Here is a 19,899-nt window from a genome sequence, read left to right as displayed (position 1 = left end):
ATTCTAGGCACACCAATTTAATTGTTTATTTCTCGTCTTTTTTTTAGCAGAGAATGTACATATGTATGTATATACAACTCATTTAAGCAAGGTTTTATTAAAGTTTCATTGCCATTCTTATTGTGGTGGTTTCATTTCATCAAAGGAATTTAATTAAGTACTTTTCCACGCCCGTTCGTTGTTTGGTGGTTTCAAATAATTGCCGGTTAACCGCATTTAAGAGAGAATGGTGAACCTTTTTCAAAGCGGCGGTATGGGAGAAAAGGTGCGTACACCTCTCTACTTAGAAACATATAAAAAATATATGTATGTAGGTAGATACAAGTTATCATGAGTACACACATACTTCGCATGTTCATTCCTCTCGGCGGCAGTCAGTCAAATTTCATTCGGACGGAAATGCCGAGCACGTCGCAATGCCACAAATGATGAGTGTATCGCTTTGAAATTTGAAGCGTGCAAACAGAGACACTCTCTTGCGCAGGCACACGCATTATACGCAGTTGAAAATTCACAATTTTAAAGCCTTCCAAAATGTTATATTCGGCGAAGAAGAGGCCTGAACAACTCATATCATTGTTACTTTTTAAACCCGACGGGAAAATTTTGTTGATGGTATTTTGCCTTTGTTTTAGTAATTGTGTCGAGATAATTAATATGTGAATATTAAAGTATTGAGAAATGATGAGAGAAATTAACTAAAAATATTTTTAACCACATTCATCTTGATTTAGATCATAATCGTTAAGTCTTTACGGGTATACGGAATCCTCATAGCCTGTCAATGCCTCAACGGTATCTCTGCGAAAATGTTTCATTATTGAATCTTGGCAATGGAATCGAAATATGAATATGATACCATAAAAAGGGTTTAGAAACCGATAAAGTTCTCTTTGAGCAACATTTTTTTTCATGTAATTTCGAAATAAAATATGGATCGAAAAAGACTCTAAATCGGGATTATGAAGTTAGTTTTCGAGCCATCTGCAAAAAGCTCTAAAAAGCTGGAAGGTACATAGCATGGTGGAACTAAACCTTGTAGCAACTTCTTACCATAACTTCTTCTTTACATAAATATTATTTTAGTAAAATTTAAGCGCATATAAAACTAGATTTGCATAGGTTTATGACAGCACTTTTTGTTCTTCAAAGGCTTTCCATAAATATTTGCTTTTGAAACGTGTCAGAAATCGTTGGAAGCTATTGCCAATACCTCATAAAGGAATGAACCCTCAACGCTCATTAAACCATCAAAACTCCTGTCGGTTCGTTCTTAGACCTCTTTTACTTTTTTATAATTCGGTAGCGTACTTTCTTATTCTTTTCTTGTTTACTTCAATTCCTGGGCAATTGTTTGTTTGCCAACCCACTTTTGTAAGTGTAATATTCGCAATTGTTTACGCCGCTGGCTGCGTGTCGTACATGTCATATGTTTGAATGTATATATGTATGTATAAATAATGCACATTCGCACAAATATGTGCATGTCAGGAACATACAAACAAACACATGTTCTGTATGTGTGTGCATGTCAAATATTTTCAGTTCTTGCCTCGCCTTGACGCTATTGAATTTCATGTGTTTAATAGCTAGAAAATGCGACAACGACACGTTTTAAGCATCAAACGAAAGTCAACAGTGCAGAAAATCAGAAATTTGAAACGCCTGCGGCAGCGGCATTGATTTAAAGCAGAATGCCGGTTGACATTGTTGCTTTGATTTATTCGTCCTTGTATAAGTTGTACGCATTTTTTGACATTACAAATTTCTTTATTAAATGTAAGTATGTGTTTGTTGGTGTCATGTAAAGTTGGGATTAAAGATATACATATAGTTATGTAGAAAAGTTAGTGGAAGATTGTAGACACATTGGTAGACAATTGATCGGTCTGACCATATAAAAGGTTTATGTAACTTAAATGAAATCGTAATTTTGATTGAAAGCGAACAATTTATCACATCTCTGAGAATCAGTTACAAAACTGGATCTTTGTGGTTCTGTTTCATGTTGAATCTATTAATAATAGATTAAATAAAAGAGCTCCGCTACAAATATCACAAATTAGTATGTGCATTAGCAAAATAAAACTATATATCCCGATGTTTTGCGACTTTATATTATAAAGGACAATATCATGGTCCTCCTTCATCGTGTGAGAGTCTATAAAATACTTTCATCGAACAAATCTCACGACTCACAAATAACAGGTTTGATTAGGACTTTGGTATTTATATATACTTGCATTTATATAGAGAGAGAGCAAAGAGAAAATTGCATACTAAACACAATCTAGCTTTTTACAGTAAGATTAGCATTAACCTAATTTTGAATCAGAGTTTACTAGGAACTGCTCAATTAAACATATTCGTGGCTGACCTGTCTAGCAGACTAACCTAACCTAACCTAGATATTTAGTGGATATTATAATAATGATAATTTCTCACTTTTTCTTTTTTGACTCGTCAATTAGAATCTTTTTGGAAACTGCCGTTTGGCAGTTTGCTTAGGTAAAAAACTAAAAATGTTACTAGAACTCTGAAACTACTCCTAAAGGCAGGGTTTGCTGATGGAAAAGGGATTTTACTAAAGCCACTTGCTGCAAAACAAAAAATATTTTAAAGTCACTGTTGATACTCCAACGGTTAGTACTCACATTCTACGCGATTTGCAAAATAATAGTCCTTGTTCTTATGATAAATTACCGTGTAGATGGACCGAAAATATTACATTGTCATAGCAAATAAGAAAAATATTAAAGGCAAGACTGGGATTTCCTAAACATAATTTCATTAGCACTCTGGGCAGGGCCTTTGGTCTACGTAGTTGAGAGACTCATCGGTTTGTAGTCAACCGACGTGAGCATAAATGTATGTTTCTCCTTATGCTATCCTATTCGAGTTAATATTATGTATTATATTTTAAACCAGATACGACTTATAGAGTTGGGGAATAGAATCGGAAATGACTTTTTCTGTAGTGGCTGTCTATCTATCTGCCATAAGAAAATTTCTTATACGGCTTCTATTAGGGTAACAAAGCATCTTGAAGCATATAGGTGCATCTTCTTTTGTAGCATATCTGAGTGATAGGTGTATATTTTTATTACAATAAATTGTACACTTCAGGTGTGTTTAGGGTTTTAATGCTCGTCCAGCTTTACGCTAATAGGAAAGCAAAAGAAATTTCGCTTATTTATGATTATTAAGTTATCAGTTTCACGTAAACTGCATAAATAACGTTGTGTTCTGTTTTAGAAAATATATATTTGCACCCTCATCAGACCACGCTAGTCCACGCCAAGGGTTAATTATGCAAGACTTAATGCATATTAGCCTTTTACACTTTTTCTATTTATTTAAATCAGTTAAAACTGAAAGGTGTTAGCCGACCCCATAACAGGAGTATGGCTTTATTTTGTTTACATGAGTAAATACCCTTAGTTAGTCTTTTCTTGGTTCATTGCTGCAAGCCTGGCAATGATTTGGGTATAGAAAAAAGTAAAACATTAAAGGGTAGAGGTTGAAGGTTATTCAAAACTTTTCACCATAGTGAATTTCATTATTTTCTTAAATGTGCGTATGTAGTAAGTATTGAGCAGGCGCCTGCCAGTTCAGATACACAGGCGGACATAAAATATAACGGCACAAACGAAAAGCTGCTCAGCGAACGAGATAAGCTTTCATCCATTTGATATTTTTGATATTTAAAGCTTGTGAAAGCATAAGCTTATATGTAAAAAGAAAAGTGCGTCTGGCTTTCGAGTGTCGACTTGTTTACTTTCTGTTGACAGTGTGGTTTTTAACTTCATTAATCCCCAACGTTGCCTGCTTGGCTGACTGGCTGTTTGGTTGTTAAAATATTTGGAAGTGAAAGCATATGTGTATATGTATCTGTATGTGTATATGTGTGAATGTATGTGCAGCAAAGCTGTGACGTAGCTGTCAAGGGTGAAGGCATAATATTTTTGATTCTGTTGCCGAAAACTGAGTCAGCGTCTGCTGAGTTAAATCTCGTCAAAAATGAAGGGCGCGACTGCTAACCGTTAGCAAAAGCCAAGAGAAAAGTTAAAAGAAAAACTGCTGGAAAATGGCTTTCCAACTCAATGAGCACTTTGTGATGAGCGCCAAGTGGCAGCACACATTGTTTCAAAATATACATATATATGTAATATATGTAAGGTTATGGTTACCTTCCGGTGAGCTACGGAAAAACAAACACACACATAAAAGTATATGCGTATGCACAGAGAGGAAAATGTCTTCATCTTTGTCCTTAATTAACCTCTTTTCCGTTGCACAGCCGCAAGTGTTGCCGCCGTAAGGCGTTGCGTTGAAGGTGTATGACATGGTACACCTTTTGGCCCGTCAGTCAAATCGACTGTGGGGCTAACTATAAATGCTTTGCCAGTGAATGCGTGGCACCATGTGACTGACAGACGGCGCTTAAGATAGTCTGGTCGTAGCGCTTAAACGGCTAATATGGTCTCAGATGGTTGAGAAATGACTTTATAGACTGACAGCTGACACAGCTGATGAGCGACGAACGAACGAGCGTGCAACGCTTGAGAATTGAGAATTACTGACACTTTTGTTGTTGTGCTGTAAGCGCTTGTGAGTGGGGAATGTTCGTGTTTGGTAAGTCTTACAGTTGCGAATTCGTGTCAGTTTGACAACAGTTGCCGTTGGGCGCGTTCACTTGGTAAAGAATTTAAATTTTTAATTTAGCGGGAAATGAGAAAAGCAAAGAAAAAATTACCCTTTTACGGTAGAGACTTCTTTGTATTAATCTAAATGTAATAATATAATATATATATATAAAAAAATTACATTATATGCTTCGCAACTTACCGATTTCTTCACAAACGAAACAAAACCGTACCCTTTCGATTTTAGCGTTTGTGGATCGCGCACCACTCTGCAGTCTCTGTAAAGAAAAGAAGTCCCGATAATGAATTAGTTTTTTTGGTATTTATGCATTTCAACAGTTAAAATATTATAGTTGATATAATTACACAATCAAAATATGTAAACAAATCTATGGCTTTATATACACGGTAAAGTCTATGTTAAATTCAGACAGCACTAAGCGACGCGGCGCAGTGTGGATTTTTGTTACACCATTTAAGTACTGCGGAAAATTTTTGTGTATTCATGCGTATATTTTGAGATTCTCAACCTTACACAAGTATTTTTTTCATATGACAACATTTGTCCTCTAAATTATCTAAAGACGTGTCGGTACCCCGCTAATGCAAACCTATTTATACGGTACAGAATTGCGCAACATCTTGCGCCGATATTTTTGCTTCAACTTTTCCGCACAGCTAGTTTTTTTTACATATACAAACATACTCCAGACTTTGTTTGTTATTCCGAAAAAGTAGTTCAAAAAAAAAGGTAAAACCAAAAAAATTCTTAAATAATCATTCTGTATAGTCTGAAAATTATTGCTACGGTTGGATTCCATTGTGGAATATCACAACTTATATACTTTTTGGCCCGTTTGATACTTCACTGAAGAGTATTTAGTACTTTAATATCGTATACTACGAATGGTATAGTATATTTACTATAAATTCATGAAGACATAATAGTGACGATTCCAGTTTAAATTTAGTAGAATTTGTTTGTAAGTTTTCATGGTTTTTTGGTGAGTTATGAAATAGTTGAAATGGTATTTTAGCTACAGTACGCATGTCACTCAAGTTCTAATTAGCCTTAACACTCAGCTATTATAATCCAGTAGACATTATGAGCGAGAGTGCGCACCACTGACAATACTGATTCAAAGTACTCCTCCAATAGTTAACTCGATGAAGTCCGACATGGTATTATATTAAAATTTCTTGTGCTTTGAGATTTAACTTAAATAATAATGTCGTTTTTTGGTAAGAAAGATTCTAGTTTTATGATGCTTATATAATATAAGGAATTGGATTATTATAACGTACTTCATAGACGCTTAAAAAAATAGTTAATTTTGATTTTAATGTTCAGTCTAATATTTAAATTTTCTTGGAGAGGACAAAAAGTCGGCATACATATCTACTTGAATATTCTACGATAATGTTCAGCCTCAAACTCGAAATAAGGCTCGATGTATAATATAAGCAGTAAACGATTTACAATTTTTGTGTTCACTATCTATAGATGGCACTCTATTGTCGAGAAATTTCTGCCTAAACGCAGTAACAAAGTTGGTGAATTGTGTTCGACAAAAAAGAGTGTGCAGATCCTTTATTTAAGTGGTGTAATCGTTTTCTTCAATGCTACAAATTTTTGATTTACAGATTTTAGTCCGTTATCGTCGCGATTGACTCAATAATTCAAATCTTAAGTTTCTAAAGTCTATAAATGAAATATTTAAATTACCATTTTTGCCGGTTACTTGTAATTTGGAGACAAGATTTCATATAGACTTTATACTTAAGAAATAAAATTGCAAATGGTTTTAGTAAACGTAAGACATTAACGCTGTTCGCACCTTAGGATTAAAAAATTTCCCTTCGCCTATAAAGCACAAAAAAATAAATATGCGGTTCAAAAGAGTGTTAACTACGAAATAAATTTGAAATGTGGTTTCTCGCTCGTCGAATGCTGTAAAGCTAAGCGAATTACATGACGGATAGAGTAGAAATAAATTTAGTAGAAGACACATAGTAGCAACCACATATTTTACTTTAAAGGTAGCGGATTCATAATTAGAGTAGAAGAGGAGTTGTACATTTGGAAGCGAAAGAGTCTACCAGACAACTGCTTTCAGGTGCAAATTACAAAAAATTGTGAAAAAATAGAAAAGTGTAGACATACATATGTAGCTGATCGCTGATCGAAAATGTGCAAATACGGACTTTTCAAGATGTTAATAAAAACCAGCTGAAAATACAACATTACCATAATAATACTACAAAAATTATTAATTAATTGATTATATTTTAAATTGTAAAACTCTTAAAATTTATTCAGCTAACTTATCACCTCAAAGCATGGGGAATCATATTATGTGTCAAATTTGCAGAGTAAGTCAATAGAAACCAGAAAAAATTATAATTTTGCCTGCACCGAAGCTACAATACCCTTTACAAGTGCATTTCCTTTAGCATAAAATATAAAAAGTATAGAAAGGTCTTTATATTAATTTTGACCAATAGATGATCGATTATCTACTAAATTCGTAATGATATCTTCTGAAAAAAAAGTGTTCTATAGAAGGACTTGAATCAGTTTTTATGACAGTTATATCCTATAGTACCCCGATAACGATAGTTGCCGCAAATAAGAAGCTTCGTGGTGAGAAAAGGACAGGCGAAAACATTCACATCGATGTCTCTAAAATTGGAGACTAGTTCGCATATATACAGACAAGCGGGCTCCGACTTCAAAGGTAACACATGTTATACAACTTTATGGTGTTACAGAATATTTTTGAGTATTAATCTAAAAAAAATTTACTATCATATTTTGGTTGTCTCCTAAGTGGGAAATATAATGGTAGTTATTTGCAAACATACTGTCAAACGCTTAGTATTAAGAGACTCTTCACTGTATCAAAAAATTATCAAATGTTTTTTGTAACACCACGACAGTACACAGGAACCAGAATCAGCCGGGATAAAGGTTGTGATCGAGCAGGTTCCTATTCAACCCCAAAATGTTTAAGTCTGAGAAACTTTGATCACTCTCGCTCTCTCACTCTCTATTCCTCTCTCTCTTTTGTGATCTAAAGCCGGGGTGGTAGCAATTTAACCTGTTATTGAAATTTTTCAAGGTTTGCTCAAACCGTCTCTAGACGAAAGAAAATTCCGCACTGAATTTTGTTATTCTTTTAAATAATTTTTTTAAATTAAGTGGTACATTTATTGAATGCTTTTAAACAGATCAGTAACCTTGGTTTGGTATATATGTAATATATCAATACAGGAAATTGCGAAGGTTCATTTAGTGAAAGTAACTCCGAAACCGTTAAGCTGTGCAACAACGCTACTAAAGAATATATAGTATGAACATAAAAGTATGGAAAAGAAATATGAATCACAAAATCGGGTGTTAAAAGAAAGCCAAAAGAGCGAAAGAGAAAGAAAAGATGAAACGAGCAGCAGCAAGTAACCGTTACGACTGCCGCGCCATGGTTAAGAAATAAGAACACACAAGCACACCAATGCAATGGGCAATAGCGTTTAAAAAGCGCAAGCAAACACACAATTAACGGCACAAACAAATTCATGCAATCCCATGCGAAGCCCTACTTATGTGTATAAAAGCTATATTATATATTATATACCTATAAGCATTACTAAGAATATATGTTGTGTATGGGCGTGTGTCTGTGAGTGTACGTACATATGTGGCATGCAGCTCACAGAGGTCACAGCGATTGTAAATCACGATAAAAGTCAATTTCTATGGTGGTATGGCGCACACACATACACCTCATTCATATGCTTACTCATGCATATGCCTGTGTGTGTGTCATTGCAAGTGTATTTGTTAGCTTGCCGCAAAAATTATTTTAATGGTTACGACTTCAAGGTTGAATTAAAGTGAAATAACAGGTGAGAATTAATCGATAGCTAACACCAGACAAACGCGCAGCATTATGCACGCACACAAACACTAACACACACACTTGCTCACACTTACTGATTGGCCATAACCATTCTTTGGAATAGCTGCAATAAAATGTGGTTTTAAAAGGGTTTATCGTGCGCTGTATGCACAGCACTACATTATTGCAGCTAAGCAGTATATATGTATAAATAAGTATATGTATAAATAAGGTGCATATTTTGGTATTTTTAGTATTTTAATGATTTTTTTTTTATAACATGGACATTATTATTAGATGATTTAAATTTTATTATTATCACTGTGAGCTGGGACACCCTTCACAAATAACGAAGTTTCCATACAACAACTAGATTCCGATCGTGCAGTTTGCATGACAGCTATATGCATGATTTCAAATGAATATCTCAAAAACTGAAGAACCAGTTCGCGTATAAACAGACATACTGATGGACAGACAGATGGACATGCTAAATCGAATCAGCTACTCAAGCTGATCAGGGTCTCTGCCTTTTCACTCTGGGTGTTACAAACAGCGTGTCAAACTTACTATACCCTATTCAGTGTATAATTATGTTATTTTTATTGCTCATAGACAGTGCACCAAGACCACACTCCTTAGATTGGATAAATATTGAAAAGTTTCTTAAAACCAGGTGTAACATAAGTATATGACATTTAGAGACGTTTAAACCGAGCCGAGAACGCCTGTTGGTTTCCAGCAATAAGGCCAACACAAGGTGATAATTCAAAGAACATGAAGCGCTCTATCACCGTCCCAATATTACTACAAAAAACAGTTTGACTAGTAAGAGCCTACACTGATGATTGATTCAAGAGTGCTGACTTATCTAACGACGAAGAAGCATTTCTTAACGAAGTATATAGTGATTTTCTTGGAGCCCACATTGATTTATTAGGAAAAGACAATTGGACTTGTTCCCAATCGCTTTATGGAAGACTCGTGCAAGGATTGAAGCCGAACAACCATTAAGCGCGGCGCACGTTCAGTGAATGGATCAAAAACGAGAACAAGATTTTCGGTTTACACAAGAAAATTTTGTTCAGCCATGGAGCTCACACTTTGAGCTACATTTTTGGCCACAACATTACATTGTCCATTCTTAAAAACCTGATGAGGAAACACCCTTTATTAGAGAGTAGAATACAAAGCCTGTGCATACTCTGCATTATGCCTTATCCAGGTTACAATGACACGAATAAGCTATGCTCTCTACCCATACTTTTTTAAATAAACTTATGACTTGTATTGTTGGTATTGCAAGTCCTTATGTATAAAGTACATTATTAGGCATGCGACACTACCTCAATTAAAATATTGACTGAAACCCTGGTAGCTAGTGTTAAGCTATAATTAATTGCTATGTTGATTGGCCAGTTGCTGCGCTACTTCAGGCCCCAATTAGTGCCATTTTGATGCACTTCACTTGAGAACTATTGCAACAAGCGGTCAACTGTTCTTGACCGGTCGGTAAATCGGCTAAGGGTACCTAACCTAAACTCCAACAGCTTCGATACCTATTGGAACATAAGCTTCTGACCTTGATTGTTTGATTATATCATCCGTTCGTGTTAAGCAATTTTAAAGTCCTGCACTCAGAAGCTCTTATAATTTCAAAGAGAGCATCACTGGAATTAAATCCACATCTTACATACCATCTAAATATCCTTAAGTATTTGATGGACAAAAATCCCAAAACAAAAATGACATTGCAAGATTTTAAAAGAATTTGATCGACATAGCCGACACTTTGATGGCATCAAATTCACTCATGTATAGTTGAGGATGCGACCCCCACGCGATGAATCCAAAGCGCAGAAAGATGCAGCACTCAACTTGCAAAACTAAGAAGTCTATATTTTTAAATGTAATAATGCAATAGTAAATATAAAAATGTTTGAAGGGGGAAATTGCGGAATAATGAATATGATGAAGAAGAAAAACTTCTTTCAAAACAAAGCACCTTGCCACAAATCCGTGAAAACATGAATAAATGAGTTTAGATCGTCTTAACCAACCCTTTTCCCTTGGTCTAACTAATTTTGCTTGGAGTGTCGCTAAATTACTCCTCCGATTTGTCCAAGTGACTGCCATCTTATTTACTGTATCATTAGTTGAATATTTTTGGCTAATTCCATGAATTTGTTTGAATAGTCAGAGGTAGCAGGGGCTAGTTCAACTGCTCACAGTTACCAGGAATATCACTTCATCCTGAAACCCATTGCAGGTTTATCATGAAATAGGATGTTAGATTCACTAAACAACCAAGCCATTCATTCATTAGCTTTTTCAGAACAAGACAGCTTCCCTTAATTGCTATGATCTCTGCTTGGAAACCCCTGCAGTGGGCTGGTAGTCGAAAGACGATGACTTCGTTGCCACTTGCTTACAGAACAAGTCTATGGGCAGTACATGTAAAATAACGTTTAGTGCCTAAATTGGCATTGTTCTAAAAGCTTCACTGATGCATACACATGCTGCTTTTTATATGCTTTCCAAAGGCCTTACCGCATTTGTCATTTCCATATTCGCCGTTTGTCACAATCGGCCTTACAACTGCACACACAGCCAATGGGCTACACGAGGCGTTAGTTCGAATTTCACCCCAGGAGGTTAATAATTTGTCGGAACCGCCGATATCGGAACATCATATAGCTGTCGTACAAACTGACCGATCAAAATCAAGGTAAAGATATTTTTAAACCCATTAATGCTACAAGAAATGTACCAGTGAAGGGTATTAATGCTTCCGTGCAGCCGAAGTTAAGGTATTTTCTTGTTTTATATAGTGCTTGGACTTAGTCTAATTTTGTGTGTAACTATATATTATTTTATTTTTTTCAAAAATTTCCTAGTTTTAATTACATTATATGAAGTTTTTCACTTAAGAATAGCCCCCGTTGTACTAAAGACAAAAAAAGCATATTCAAGGAACGTTAAATGACTGAAATTTATATTTTACCTGAACCACTGCCATGTCCAGCATATATGGATATGTGTTTGGGTATTTTGCATTTCTGTGGGTAAACAGTTTTATACATCAATTTCCCTACTGAAAGCAATACTGTTTGCATATACTCAGCAGTGTTATGCACCTTAATACAACAGCATATGTACATGCATACGCACAGATACAAGCACGGATGCTCCGACATAAGAATGCGGCAACATTGAAAAGCAATAAATTGTCACAATTTTCGATTTTTCAATTGGCAGGCAAGCACTTTTCCTATTACTGTTGCCGCTTCCTACTAAGGTTGCACCAACAAACACTCGCACACACACACACACAAGTGCATGACATGTGTGCATATCGTTATGTCATGCTAAGTTATGCGTTCATGTTGCTGCGGCGTTCGTACGCATTGTTTGCAGCCAAGACAACGCTCAGGTTTGCCAACTAAGGGGTCAGGTCATGTTCTCTAGTGGCACAACGTGATTGCACAGCTCCATGTGTGCGCATGTGTGCATGTGGTGACCTGACTGTAGGTGCACTTAACAAAGCAAAGAAGCAAACGTTTGCCGATTTCACCGCATATCTGCACTCACTCTTCGGTTATAAATATTTGTTTTGTGTTAAACACTCAACTGTGTTGTTGCAATGTAACGGGATTGTGTGTAGCTCAGCTGTCGTTGCGCCTGCAAGCGTGCTTGGGTCAAAGTAAGCACTTGTGATATATGTAAAATTGTGATATATATATATGTGTGTGGGTGTTTGTGGTCGTAGGGCGTGTATAAGTGCAGGCATTAAAGACTTTACTTGTTTTATGCGCAAGTTTCTTCGCATTGCTTTGCTTATTTTGCCGATAATTATTGATGATAGCAAAAACCAACATTTTACATAATGGAATTGTATAATCTGATTTCACTTTATTTATAACCACGCAATACAAAGGTGTAGTCTGTTTGGCAGACTATAGAAAATCAATCAGCGTGATCGAAGGGGCGGTCATAAGGATTTACGAGCAATTTAAATCAATTCAATGTGTAAAGGGTGGATTTTAATTTTTAAATTACAGAAAAATCTAAATGATTTTATTTCCGCAGTAAAATTGAATACCTATGGATTTTTAATATTACGCCAAATCTTACATTTTGTGCGTCATGTACAATATAAAATTTTCAAACTCTTGAGTTGCAAATATAATTTTGGTCTGATTGTTTTTTTTTTTGCAAACGTCCCCGCAAGTTATAGTTTTTACCCTAAATATTCAACGTAAACAATTTCTGTATTTTCAATTTAAGCTGTGCATACATCACTTTACTTTTCCCATATATTTTATATACATTTTTTTGATATTTTAAAAAAAAGTTTAAAGTTTTTATCTTCAAAGTAAATAAACATAAAATTTTCTAAAAGTGGTCTTTTAACACAAACTTTTCCGCTCTTCTAAAAAGGCCTTAATAATTTTTTTCATACAAACATGTCTTTGAAAGTTATACTCAGTTAAAATTTTGCATTAAATGTACAGTACTCATATGTATATGTAGTACATCATGTCGTGTGAGCAACATGGAATGTATAGATCAGTAAATGTGAACTATAGTATTGTGTCGTTCTCTTAGTAATTTCGTTTATTTTTAGTGCAATTTATAACGACTTTTTTATTGTGTAACGTGATCGTTGTCTGTTATTCGACGATTTGCATGTATGAAAGAGGAACGAAATTTTGCAAATCAACTTTGGCATTGGCGTTTGATCAACACATCTTCTTAGCACACTTTACATAATATTCGATCATCCATCTTCGATAGCGCACAAAAACAAGAACTATTCCAAAAAATAAAAGAAATTTTTTTACAAACAAATCTTACAATATCAGCTGTTTAAATACATAACGGTAAAGCGGTTCAATGTAAAGCTAACTGCGAAAAAATGCAATGAGCGGAGAAGATAAAAGTTCGATTTCTGTTAACAATTAGTAACTTTAGCTTTCATGGCATATGGTTGTAAGCTTTTCCTGAGGAACAACTTACGAGAACAAGCGTCAACACTCAATTTTAATACATAATTTCGAAATTTTTTTTAGTTATCATTAAGCTTTAAGGCAACCCAGAAAACCACTTTCGTAACGTAGCCGATCTCAAGGACAATCTCCGATGAAAGGTGTCCAACGGTGAGGTTTGTACTTAAAATGAACTCAAATCCAACAAATGAGTACAGATATTGATTTATAGAGTATTCAGAAATTTAACTTTGTCGAAAATGGTGGCTTAAAACAAGATGTTTGTTGGAAAAAAAATTTACTCCTAAAATTGGATTAAAAAGTCGAAATTATTATTAAAAATTTTATTCCTACGATTATTACTTGACAATATAACAACCACTGGAACAGGTGCAGCGCAACTGTTTTGCTGTATATAACACAAAGTCATACATTTGCAGAAAGATCAGAAAATGTAGCAGAGTCAGATGGGCAATTCTTTGAATAATACTAGGGTACATGTTTTTCTCAAATTAACTTTCAAAATCCGACGAATATCTTTATGTATTTTAATAAAATTTTAATATTTCCGGTTTGCATTATTTTAAAATTATTACATTACTGATGATAACCAAGAAAGTTGTGAAATATGAAAAACCACAAAAATTAACTTCAAAAGGCAGAAGAAAAATAAGTCCATAAATATGTTAAACAAAGGAATATTTAGGTGTAATAAAAACTTAACGATAATAACTCACCGTAAAATGCTTTGGTAAGGAAAAAGCGTTAAATGAAAGTGGAAACACAATACATATTGATATACTAATAAAACTCGTCAAAGTTGGAAATTTTAAGTAAGCTTGGAATATTGAATGAAAGAGCAAGTTACAACAACAAAATCAATAAAAGTATATTATTAATCTTTATGTGTATAAAAATTAATGTATTTAAAGTGACCAAACACAATAGCTTAGCGGAAGCTTACCACTAACTTTCACAAATTTTAACATACAAAGCTTCTTCCTTACAAGTTGCCTTTTAAATAAATAACTTTTTTCTAAACCAAATACCACTTAAACTGAAATTTGAATTCCCACGCTGGTTATATTTTATTACTTGAACTTGACTTACTGATTGATTGCCCCCCCCCCCTTCCCACTAGTTACACGTTTCGTCCCTTCACGAATATCACTCAAAATTCAAATTCAAATTCAAATGCAAATACATTGTACAAATTTTCAAGCTAATGAAAGCGGAGAAATAACGAGAAGTAGTGAAACACTGAGAGCGAAATGCTGGTGGAAAGCGGAGGGTAAATTTACACAAAACCAGTTGATTTTTACTGCCATCAGCTGAAATCGAACGAGCAAAAAAAAAAAAGAAAAACAAAACAAGTAAAGAAGAGCTAAGTTCGGGTGTAACCGAACATTTCATACTCTTGCCGCTTGCAAACTTTATATCAAACTAAGGAAAGTATTGCCGTGATATTATCCGTCTAATGAAAGAGGATACAATGTTGTTAGAAAAAGGTAATTTCTGAATTTCATTAATATTTCTTATATATTGATCGAACCAGAGGTATGAAAATATTTATGTTATACTCGTATATATGGGGTGTCTAATAGAAGGTGTCATTTTTGAAAAGTTTAATAGGAATGTTTTGTCTCACACACCAAATTTGGTTGAAATCGGTTGAGTAGTTCCTGTCATAGAGGATTTCATCTGAAGATGGGCGGTGCCACGCCCCTTGTCCAATTATCACACAAGATGATAAAAAGCCCTTCTCTACCATCCTGGTTGTGAAATATAATGTTTGTTTCTCATTTATTCATTGATTTATAGCACTTTAAGGGGTTATCAACATAACCGTTATAGTGAGTGTGGCTATCATCCGATTTTACCTTCTTTTACAGAGTTTGAGGGGGTGATAAAATCACATCTTCTCAGTAAGTTGATATTTCTTTAGCGATTTGGAAGATATGTATCATTTAAGGGGTGGAGCCATGCCCACTTTTAAACAATTTTTAGCCCACAGGTGTCCTTAGCTATTGCGATCTCCAAATCGACCAAATTACAGTTTTGCATCTTAATTTGCGGCTTAGTTATGGAATTTTAAATGTTTGAGTTTTGTTTGCGTGGCAATTGTCCGATTCAACATTTGCAATACAAACCTCCCTTGGGTACCAAGGAATATGTGTACCAAATTTCATCAAGAAATCCCAATTTTTACGCAAGCTACAGCCTGTACAAACAGATAAACAGACAGACATCCGGATCTCAACTCGTCTCGTAATCCTAAACATTTATATGTATATATATAACTCTTATAATCTATCTCGATTAGTTTTACGTTATAAAAACAACTGTTAAGTGAACAAAACTATTATACTCTGTAGCAACATGTTGCAAGTGTATAAAAATTGGAAATAAGAAAGTAAAAAGGGAGCGCTTCTTTAGCTGGATTGGCTGTATGTTAATGAAGGAAATCGAACTTCCAATTTGATTGTCGACACGGAGCTAATGCAGGTCAATAGCGACTCATATTCGTTAGCCTTAACGCTGGCAGCTGCAACGGTTTTGGTCGCCATTTATAAGAACGTAACCCACATATTGTCTCGTCATTTTTATTTGATTGGCTTCAATCAATTCTCCACCACTTCATACATTTTAGTTCACAAATGCTTTATCATTTACACAACTTTGCGGCTTTAGCTAGTGCTTTGGTCTCAGCTGCTCTATGTTGCGACTACTCGCTTTTCCTTGTTTCACTGCCGCATACTATTTCCTTTTTTATAGTTATTTCCCACTATTCCTCTCTCTTAACAAACTGAAATGAGCTTCTTTCCTGACTGTCGATTTCATTATTTAAAGCTCACTTCAATGTCTACTCGATAGATAACGGCACACCTCGTGGCATTTATTTGTTACTTAGTTTAAGGGGTTTACTTGCTGTTGCCAGCCACTTACATAGATCAATCATTCCGAGCATTGGCAGCCAGGCAGTGATGCATGGTTATGGCTTGTAAATATTTGCCACAGTATTTGCTAAAGGCCCCACCCCCAACACAAGTTGGCTGGCACAACGCTTTTAGACATGTTTGTATGGATTTTGAGTATTTGCCCAAGAATTACTGCACGCACTTGAGATTTTCAGTGCAACTATGTAGATACTTGATGCGGAAGAGTATTTACTTAAGTCTAATAAAAGAACATTATAGGGTATAATCTTCTTTTAAAACTCTTTGGCATTAGTTGGATGAGGTTTAAGGAAAATTTCTGTTTTATAGCTTGAAATAATACTTTGATTACATAGGATTTTAATAAATTCAATTTGATCAGTTATGTTGAAGCAATCGCTATGAGCGCTATGACCAATTCTAACACTGGTGTCGTCCACAGACTGTATGTACTTCAACTTATTTCTTACAAACTTCTTAGGCCAGTTGTCATATCAAGATCGAAAAAGCGGACATGTGTTAATTGGCAAAAATAGCAAAACAGTTTTCCATAAAGAAAAAACGTTATTTTTTGAATAATCTATTTGTATGTATTTATCAGAAGGATCATTAGTTATAATTATTCCATCATTTAAAACTAAATAGTGGACGTAAACTTCTATACAAGTATATAAAATTGTGCTTCATATAATTTCGATAGTAATTTTTGGCGGAGTAGATTCATACCTGCAATAGTACTCAGCGTCTTACCGTGAGCTAATACCTATACTACAATAAGTTACAATTTTTATCAATTTTCTTTCATCATTTAAAAATATCTGAACTTTGTGAAACACTTCGTTAGCGTTTTCTAAAAGTATTATTCATTTGAAGAAAGTAGGGCGAATGTCCACCTAATATCTCATTTTCAATATAATAACTTTCTGCTCTTCACTACCGCAAACATCATGCAATTGCCCTTCAATCTGCTGCCAACAATCTCAGCAGCTTTTGAATGCATAGCGCTGGCGAATCTTATTTAAACTGCAACTGTATAAATTGGCATCGCAGTCATTTAGAGACTGTGACCAGAAGCGCCTTAACAGCCGGTCTAGGAGGTTAAAGAAGAGGTCAGCCACAGTTGAGCTTATTCCACTGACATTGCAACAAGGGAGGCATAGTGCAAACTATGACTACACTTTTGTGTGAATGTATTTATAAACTCTTTCGGTTAGCTTGTCTTGCAATTTTCGGGTGTCCAATCAAGGCGGCAAAATTTTTGCGGAACTTGTTGTTTTTGGGTGGCATTAAGACAATTTCATGCTCATCTGCATAAAATCAATTCCATTTCAAGACAATTTGAAGATTGACACACAAACTTGCTACTGCAGGGGGGGTCGGCGAAGTGGAGTCAAATGTGGTAAGTTTAGCTGCGGGATTTGTGGTGTCGGCAAGTCAGCGAGTCAAACGGAAGAGTTTTCGCTTTTCAGCTTTTTATAATTGCTGTAATTGCGACTATGTATTGTTGGACACATAGTTCATTTTGTTGTTGCCACAACGGACAGAAAGCTAAACCACATTGCTTATGGGGTCAGCGAGCGAGAAATTAAAGCAACGTTCAATCAAACAAACGGCGGCGAAGTGAACGTTAGCTGAAATCTGTTGAATGAGAAGCCACAATTAGATATATTGAGAATAGCACACAGCGATTGAAATCAAATGCACGAATTCAAGTAAAATTGCATACAGGTTTTGTACTCGGTATAAATACTGTGAGAAAATAAAATGAATAAAACTTCACTACTTTAAAAAAGAAATGAAGCGTGAAAATAATATTAGATTCCTCAAAACTATTTTTTGTCCACAGACGTTGTTTTTTTTTTGTATTGTTGCATGGATTATCTAAACTTTAAATTCTAAAGAGATTCTAAAGCTGTAAAATAGCTTACAAAAGGCAGGAATTGTTTATGTTGTAGAGGATGTACGCATCTAAATTAAAGTGTAGAATTGAAGGTTGTCTAATTTACTCTCAAGTTGAGTTAACGTTGTGTAAATATATCTTTCTTGTGTTTGATTCTAATAGTGGGTCAAATCGGTAGCATAGGGAATTTTTTCGCTGCAGCTTTTTCATCAACCTTAACCTAAACTAAGGCTCTAATATGCAGAGTATTATTACCAGATAGACTGTAAGATACATAGAACTTCTTAAAGATGTCTATCTTTCAAAAGAAATATGTCCGTCGGACGTTTGGTACTAACAACATTACTTTTGGTTTAGGTAAGGCTAGGTTGTGAGGTCGATCCTAACAAAGATCTCACTTGGACAGCTTAGAACGCCGGTCCGTTGTAATATCTAAAACTCTTATATAAAAGATCTTAAGACCCTTAAAAATCAACAAAGCGCTTTGAGTCTATCACAATTTTGTTGAAACTGCTACTATTAGTGTCTGCTATTCCCCCTGGTTCGCTGAAGGTAAGACTGCCGAGATGTTTCAATCTCAAGCTTGCAAAGGCTGGACAATTGAATCAGAAAATCTCCTGTGTTCGCACAAGAGCGAGTCGTTATTTTTTTAGATTTTAAGTTTACGATGTATCGGTTACTCCACCTTGCCAACAGTTTGAAGTTCCTTTTAATAATTTACGTCAGTTTTATTCATAACTTTGTCATCGGAAAAAAGTGTACGCAAAAGCTTGTATTGACCTAGTCAAAATTCGTAACATCGCTAGAACCATTAAGTGAACGAAGTTATATTAGTAACTGCACGTATACCCTTGTAAAGCCAATGGGGCTTACACATAGCTATGCAATTTCTTCTTCTTCATTTATAGCGAAATTCCATTTATTTTTCTTTAACTGGCAAATAAATCACCAGCAATTAGTTGGCGAGACCACCAATTTTTAAATTTTTTTCCAGTTTTTATTTTATTGTGTTTTTTTTATGTTTTAGTTTTACCTCTCATATCCTTTGGCTCATCCGCCAGCAAGGCCAACAGCGGCTAACCCAAGCAGTTTCCGGTCAATTATTGTCCACTTTGTGCGCCGCCATGAAAGTTGGCGCTCCAGCGCCAACGCTGACCGTAAACTAAGCATGAACTAGCCGACACACACACAAACATACTCGAGTACACGTATTTGTGGCAAGTGTGCGTCTGTGGCAAAATCAAAGGATTTCGTTTAACTTTTGCCGCCATTGTCCCCTTTGTTGCAATCCGTTTGTGTCATAAACAAAAGCTTGCGGCGCACTGAGAGCGCGCTAGAATTCTTATTCAATGTTTGCTGTGTTTTTTTAACCACGAAATTTGCCATATGTTTGGAAAAAAATCCGTGCACTAAAACAACATTCGGAGAAGGTTGTTCAATTCCAACAACAACATGGTAACATTGCCGAGAGGCATAGAAATAGAAAAACAATGGCAAACGGCAATGGCGAATAACCCGAGGTGTGGCTTT

General features: G+C 35.2%; 1 protein-coding gene across 2 annotated transcripts in view; it reads right to left on the bottom strand.

Moving 5' to 3' along the window:
- LOC106617165 (cytotoxic granule associated RNA binding protein TIA1) overlaps positions 1 to 19,899 on the bottom strand; it is a 271,680-nt gene that overhangs the window by 54,159 nt on the left and 197,622 nt on the right. For both annotated transcript variants that reach the window (XM_070105504.1, XM_070105503.1), the window contains exon 3: positions 4,849 to 4,924. In XM_070105504.1, the coding sequence (XP_069961605.1) occupies positions 4,849 to 4,924 (76 nt within the window). The remainder of the gene's footprint in view (positions 1 to 4,848; positions 4,925 to 19,899) is intronic.

Source organism: Bactrocera oleae, chromosome 2 (assembly GCF_042242935.1).
Source record: "Bactrocera oleae isolate idBacOlea1 chromosome 2, idBacOlea1, whole genome shotgun sequence".
Taxonomy (NCBI): Eukaryota; Metazoa; Arthropoda; class Insecta; order Diptera; family Tephritidae; genus Bactrocera; species Bactrocera oleae.
This window is presented reverse-complemented; position numbering and strand designations above follow the sequence as displayed.